This window comes from the organism of the source record quoted next, unplaced genomic scaffold (genome assembly GCF_019419815.1).
Source record: "Pyrus x bretschneideri cultivar Hongxiangsu unplaced genomic scaffold, Pyrus_bretschneideri_v1 Contig43, whole genome shotgun sequence".
In the NCBI taxonomy this organism is placed as follows: Eukaryota; Viridiplantae; Streptophyta; class Magnoliopsida; order Rosales; family Rosaceae; genus Pyrus; species Pyrus x bretschneideri.
In genome coordinates, this window is record NW_025999757.1 from 1044012 (window position 1) to 1051931 (window position 7920).

General features: G+C 36.3%; 1 protein-coding gene across 1 annotated transcript; it reads left to right on the forward strand.

Annotated features, from left to right (window-relative positions):
• The first annotated feature begins 2569 nt into the window (after positions 1 to 2569).
• LOC103930494 (vestitone reductase-like) lies at positions 2570 to 5132 on the forward strand. Its single transcript, XM_009339836.2, has 4 exons — positions 2570 to 2752; positions 3617 to 4138; positions 4348 to 4543; positions 4671 to 5132. The coding sequence occupies exons 1-4, from the start codon at positions 2575 to 2577 to the stop codon at positions 4810 to 4812; spliced, it is 1038 nt and encodes a 345-aa protein (XP_009338111.2). The 5' UTR covers positions 2570 to 2574; the 3' UTR covers positions 4813 to 5132.
• Positions 5133 to 7920: the final 2788 nt, after the last annotated feature.

A 7920-nucleotide genomic window follows, 5' to 3' on the forward strand; every position in this document is an offset into this window, starting at 1 on the left:
TTGACGATTATCAACGAAAAATCATGATTTAATAATGTTTATTTTAATTCCGATTTTGATGATTTTTTACAGCTACACTCCTTGACCTTATATGAATACAATGAATGAACTCGATCTTCAATGTAAAATATTTACACTAGTGGATACCACAAAATCTTATGTTATATTTAATGAAAGTATGAATAAACTCTTAAGTGTTAGTGAATATATTGTTTTGATGGGATACGCATTCTACGAAACTAGTTTCAACGATCCAACCGTCAAACATGTTTGTATATACTTTGAGATTGCATACGCCAAAAATTGCAAAAAAAACAAACATTCAAAGATCAAGTACGAGACAAAACTTTTCGACGGTTATCAACGAAAAATCATGATTTAACTGTTATTTTAACTCCGATTTTGATGATTTTTTACAGCTACACTCCTTGACCCTATATGAATACAATGAATGAATTCGATCTTCAATTTGAAATATTTACACTAGTGGATACCACAAAATCTTATGTTATACTTAATGAAAATATAAACAAACTCTTAAGTGTTAGTGAATCTATCGTTTTGATGGGATACGCATTCTACGAAACTAATTTCAACAATCCAACCGTCAAACTTGTTTGTATATGCTTCAAGATCGCATATGCCAAAAATTGCAAAAAACAAACATTTAGATATCAAGTAACAAGACAAAACTTTTCAACGGTTATCAACGAAATATCTCGATTTAATGGTTATTTTAACTCCGATTTTGATGATTTTTTACAGCTACACTCCTTGACCCTATATGAATACGATGAATGAATTCAATCTTCAATTTAAAATATTTACACTAGTGGGTACCATAAAATTTTATGTCATGATGATCGATGAAAATTGAGGATTTTGTAAAAGGAATAACATGCAAGCTTTGAGTTCCATTGGTAAGGTTTAAACTTTTGAGAAAGGCTTCACAACCTTGAAAACAAAAATTCTTTCATTTTGCATATCCTTGCACATTTAATAATAGACTAGTAGTGTATGGATGTTTGTTTATTAGGCTCTTATTTTCGAGTGTAGATGTAGTACTTAAACGACAAATGTGTTTTAATGTTTTGAAGTAATATTTATGTGGCAATGTATGATATGTGCAAATTTAAGAAAAAATATATTTTTTTCTTAACGGGTCAAGTCACGTTACTGGTTGGGTAAAATGACTCGACCTGTTAAGGACCCGTTAAGATAACGGGTGTGACACGATACGATCGGTTAAGATAATAGGTGTTACATGAAAACGATACGAACACGACAGACGCAACCCATTTCCCAGGCCTAATGATAACCAACACACACATTCTCTCTATTTCTATGTTGATCTTTCACGGTACAAACTACTCATCTCCATTTTTCTTGTTCCTTTAGATTCTTCTCCTCCTTCTTCACTTTTTTTTTTTTTTTCAAATGATACTTTTTTCTCTTCTTCTCTATTTTTTCCTTAATTTTTTACCTTTCAATATTCCTTAGATGGGTTTAAGATAGCAAAAGAAAGATTTAGAAAGGTTTGTAATAGAGAGAAAAAAAAACTAAGTTTATTTAGTTTGATTGAATTTTTTTTTCCAACTGTTGTTTTGTAGGTAAATTTGACAGTGGGGTGTGAAAAAATTGAAGTGAAATTCGTTATGTGTCATTCATACATATTTTCGTTTAGGGTGCTGATGGAAAACAAAAATAATCATAAATATATTTGACCCTAAAAATGTGAGAATACAATCAAATAATTAGTGGGAGAATGAAAATTGTTTTATAACTAATACAATTCTTAAAATGCAATAATAATAAATATAAAGGTCATTAAATATAATAAAGTAAATGAGTACTCAAAAATGGTGATGAGAGTACCTAAATAGGAACTGCCATTGGAAATACTCCTTAATATTCACCCCTAATACTTTATACATCCTGGAAATTGTTAGGTGCAGAAATAGGTGCCTGTTTGCCCCTATTTATTAATAGCAATGCATATTTTAGGTGGAATTTTAATATCTACCCCTCCTAACTATTAGGTACGGAAATCCTCATTTTTTGCCACTATTTCTAATTAAGAGATGCAAATGATTTGAGCCCTACTTGTTGATAGTTTTGTAGTGATTAATTTAGTAGTATTTCTCTCTTCAATATTGAAAGACATTCCAAGTTTGAACTCCCACCCTATTCAAAAAAAAAAAAAAAAAAAAAGTTCACAACCAGAGGCAAATCTAGATAGGACCAATGCCTTGGGTTTTTTTTTTTTGGTCGCCCTTGCCTTAGTTTACCAAATGGGAAAGTAAACCCCCAGTTGACCACGGACTATTCACTATTATGTACCAAAGCCCACCCACAACCGAAAAAGTGCCAAGCCCATTGGCCGCCCTCCAATAGTGAGTTAGATCCTCCGAGTTGGGAATCGGCCCTAGGTGATGTCGCAGATGTTGAGCGGTCTTCTGTCCCCTACTGTGTGCTTGTCTTCTATAGCAGAACAATTTTCTGCAAAGAATAATTTGTAATATATGCGGCATTTTCATAAGCATATAACTGCCTGCATACAAATGGAGCTTTCAAATGAACTCAAGTAATAAGGCAGACTTTTGTGTAAAGCAATTGAGTCTGCAAGAGGAGAGTATGGAGAAGGCTGGTCCAGTTTGTGTAACAGGTGGAACTGGATTTGTTGCTTCATGGCTAGTTATGCGGCTTCTGCAACATGGTTATACCGTTCGAGCAACTGTCAGACCTGACCCAGGTAAACTACGTACACGTACCAATTCATCTCACTGGATCTTTAATTTCCTCCCCAAGCAAAAGAATTATACTTATTACTAGATTCGCCAAGTTTTTTTGTAAGTTTTAGTTACCAAATAACTTGGACCTAACACGTAAGTTTCTTACTTGTTGAAAATGATTGAGGTTCAGAATATAAAAACCAGATACAAAAGTTGGCAGCTAATCCAGAATATAAGCCTAAATAAGAGTCATTTCGCTTGTTTATGTGGCGAGTGTAAGTGAGAAAAAGAGTCGAAATTATGATATATAGCTCATGGTTCGAACTCAAGAGCGAACCCAACATATAATCACTAGGGCACCCCAACTGAATTATGGAAGAAGGGAGAGAGGGGGGGGGGGGGGGTGGGGGTGGGGGTGTGCAACATAATTTTGTTGACAGCATATGTTGTCACAAACTTTTTTGTTAAATGGAACCCTATAAACATGAGAATGAATTTAAAAAAAAAAAAAAAACTTTCATATTTGATTTTATTGTTTGACACATATATCCTTGAAAATTTGTGGAATAGGAGCAAAATTAGTAAATTGAGGACATCATTGGCATTTTCAAAAAGAGTTTGAAAATAAAAAGTCTATTTTCTTAAATTATATTATAGATGGATGATGTCTTTTGTATCATTTCTTTTCTGTTGTAGATTCTCTATGTGTTGCCTTATTATTGATTTTTGTGTTTATGTGGTTTTAGAATCTTTTGTCTTGTCAATTAGTTGTTTACGTTCAAACTTTCAAACTCATCCGCATCACATAATTCAGGATCCTAAATTTTGGGAATTTGTTTTGATGTGGTAAATAACATCCTTTGATGTTTGCATATTGGCCCTAGAATGCAAGGTAGACATCAGCTTCCTCACAAGCCTGCCAAGAGCATCGGAGAATCTTCACATCTTCAATGCAGATCTGAACCAGCCTGACAGTTTCAATGCAGCAATTGAAGGATGCATTGGGGTTTTCCATGTTGCTCACCCAATGCCTGACAAAGAACTTGACGAAGATTCGGTGACGAAAAAATCTGTCCAAGGAGCCCTAGGAATATTGAAAGCATGCCTAAACTCCAAGACTGTGAAGAGGGTTGTGTACACTTCTAGTGCAGCAGCTGCCGTTTACAGTGACAATGGCCGTGACTCGGTGGATGAAAGTACATGGAGCGACATTGAATACCATAGGTCTCTCAAATTATTTGGGACTTCATATGTGGCTGCCAAGACCAAGACAGAACAAATAGCTCTAAAATTTGCAGAAGAAAATGAACTGGAACTTGTGACTTTACTTCCTCCATTAGTTGTTGGTGGGTTTCTCTGCAAAACTCTCCCTGCCTCAGTGTATTTGTCGCTATCCATGATTCTAGGTATGTATTGAGTAACATGTTTTGTGAATCAAAATTAAGCTTGCTTTCTGAAAACAGTTTCCTAAAACTCATGGGTACTTAGCTATTTTGACAAGCCACATTTAAACTTTGGCACTTCAGTTGGCAGAAACTAAACTGGGAGCTGTGTCAAAATCGCTACCCAAACTAACCTATATTTTCTCCTTGTACATATTATTTAATGTATGCAGGAAATCAAGATCACTACAAACATCTTATGAGGCAAAATATGGTACATGTAGATGATTTGGTTAGTGCCCATATATTTCTTTTTGAAAACCCTAATGCCAAAGGGAGGTACATTTGTTCATCAAATCAGATAACCATAGATGAAATGTCCCAATTTCTTTCTGCAAAATACCCGGGTTTTCGCATTCCCACAACTGAGTGAGTAGTTTCTTTCTAATATTATTATTACATGCTCGATAAATCAGTCTCTGTCATTTTAATCTCATTGTATATAGCAATTAAACTGTCTATATATTTTTCACATTTCCTCTTGCTTGACCTACAGTTTGTTGAAGGGCATTGAAGGTTACAAAAGGCCTTGCCTCTCATCAAAAAAGCTCTTGAGTTCTGGATTTAGGTTTAAGCATGGACTTGATGACATGTATGATGAAGCAATCCAATGCTGCAAAGAAAAGGGTTTTCTTTAAATCGTGTTTGCAACTAGCATGACCCTCTGATTTGGGGATAAGATAATCTCTCTTTGAAAATCTAGTCATACGATTTCTATAAATAAGCAATGATCCTCAGAACGAAAGAAAGTTGTTGCCTAAACAATTGGGCAAAGGAGTTTCTACTTTCTACAACAAGTGCATGTTTTTGTGTTTTACAAATTTTCTTATAGTGTATAATGTGAGTGAACAATTGAAAAAGTAAATTTTTGGGACGTCTTCAAAAGTTCCAAGATTATTGTAATATGTATGTCTGCAAGCAACAATCCATATGATTGGATAAATATAATTTATGGTAATTATCGTGTGATCTATTGTTAAGGCATTCAAATTTACATTTTCAAAATAAAAGCCTCTGAAACTTTTGCTGGGCAACTACATCAACACCTAGATTCCATATAATTGCACCAAGTTACATCAACGTGTCTAGAAAAACTATTTTTTCTAATCTTAATTCCCCAAAACATATTAGATCATACCTAATTCTCATTGCACTAAATTTGACTGTCGACCAAGACTACGTACAATTTTTAAGCGCCCTATAGTTATAAATTGTAAACGTGGATAATTGACGCACACGAGATTCTTTCCCTAACACATAAGTCAGAGGGAAATTTTCTCAAAAATAATACGTTTTGACTGTTTTTCACATTTTTTAGTTGTTAGAAAGTATGAACTAATTGATTACACAAGGCATACTGTATATACAAGCAAATTGTCGTGATGCATACTCTACCAAATGATCTAAGGAAAAGGATGGATTGCAAAAGAAATTAGTACTCTGGTTGGTCATTTTATATTTTCAATTAATTATCGCACTATTCATTTAATATAAAATCCAGATTCATATAAGGAGAAATTAGGTTCACATCCTTCCTTTTGCTACTCCTTTGATTAAAACCTTATTCATTTTCATTTTTTGATCAAGGTCCTTGATATTAATAGCATCATTAATTATTTCAACAATTAAATATTTTTTATTTCAAAATATATTTATTTAATGTTAAAAATGTTACAATTAGTATATTTATATTTATTGTGACATCCCGTCCCGGAATTATTGGAAACGTACGTGTGAAAAGACTATTTTGCCCCTAGTTTGTTTTCGTTATGTTTTTGGTTGTTTTGTGTGGTGTTGGCCAGAGTTGGACCACACACACACACATACACTGTCCCTATCCCTCTCACTGTCTTTCCCTGTCTCTCTCTCTCTCCCCCGAGCTCCCTTCTTTCTTTCTTCTTCTTCCTTCGAGTGTACGGACAAACCCAAAACCCACCAAATCTTTGCAAATCGAGGGAACCAAGTACACCATCAAGTTCCTGAGGCTGAGAGGAGTTCAGTGGTGCCATTTTCAGGTAAGAACCTCGACGTTTTCACGTCGATTTCACAAGGTCCGTTTTAGTCACTGTTCATGCAAGATTAATTTAGCTAGTTTTTGGACTTTTGGAACTTGTAGATGTGTTGGTGAGGTCCCAAGGAGCTTGGGAGTGCATCGTTGGACGGATTTGGACGTCGGATTAGCTTGGTCCAAGTTTGACCGATTTTGGTAATTGGTGACAGGTGAGTTCTCGTGAGTTTTAGTTCTTAAAACTTATAGGGACATGTTCTACTAGTTCTAAGGGTTAAAATGGTGCAAAAATCATGAAAAACGGTTAAAAAACGAACGAGAAAACCCAAGTTGCAGGTTTTCCGGCGACGGTGCCGGCGACGGCGCCGGCGACTCGCCGGAGAAGGTGACGGAATATTCCTGACGCCGTTAACGGAATCTGTCAGTTTTGACGGAATATTCCTAACGGCGTCAGTTGACGCCGTCAGTGTGTGCCACACGTGCCTGCGCGTGGCGGCGCGTGCGGCGGAGGAAAATTATTTTAAAATTATGGTTGTGATCCTGAGGTTGTGTAGAGCACGTTGGTATATTCATTTGTCCATTTTGAGCAATGTATGAGAAGTTATTTTGAACGGAAGGTTATGTGCTTTAAAGTTAACGTTTTTATAGTTAATTCGCATATAGGTGACACGTATCCCGAGGACGAGCGTGCACACTCGAGGCAGGGGGCTACGATCCTTCCACATACCAGTGAGTGGGCTTTTGATTTCCGTATATACCTATATACATATAATTCCCAGAAATTAGTATAAATGCTTATTATTTACATGCCATTCCTTTCATGTTATTGGTTGATATGCATGATTGTGGCATATAAGTTGATTTATATATTCATTCATATGTCATATATATATGTTGGTTCTGTGGAGGCATAGGTAAGTACCAGGTAAGCGTTATTTAACCCTTGCATTAAATAGTGGTTAGAGATGATTAGAGAGCTCATAACCTGCACCCCCGGTGTTAGTGCTCCCGCCCAGAATAGGGCACAGTCCTTCACGTGTTGTTCACCTCCCGCACCATACGCTCAGCTTGGATCCAAGTTAGGTGCACAGTCTTGTCGTACAAACCACTATAGGTGGTTCCGACTCGTAGGTGACCCACGATTATTCGCACAGCCTTCACGTGATCGTAGCACTAGAGCGTTTATATGTATTACACCCAGGCTTGTCGTACAGACCACTATAGGTGGTTCCGACTCGTGGGCAGGTTTAGTTGTTGAGATTGAGATTTGAGCTCTAGATTCAGCCGTACAGGTCACTTTAGGTGACTCCGGCTGCCAGTAATAAATTATTGACACGGTTTATACCTGAGCACTTACATATCATTATGAGGCTTTGACATGGCATACCTTTAAGCATGATTTGCATACCCTTGAGCATATTTGGCATATTTATACCTACGTATATATGTTTATTTTCTGGGAAGTATATAGGTTTTACGGCGAGGGGTTAGAATGTATTTTATGAAATGGTTTTCAAAGAATTTGTTTTTGCCCACTCACGCTTTTGTTTTGCGCCCCTCCAGGTTCTAGTAGCTTAGCGGGTTCGGTGGTTTTTCCCAGAGGACGTCCCGGCATTTCTGACAGACACGCACCGATGTAGGGTCACCTTCGGGTGCACTATTGTTGTATTTTTTCTTTGGACTGCTGTAGTCTTTAGGCTCTGAATTCAGCGTCTCACTTACGCTAGCACTTATTTTA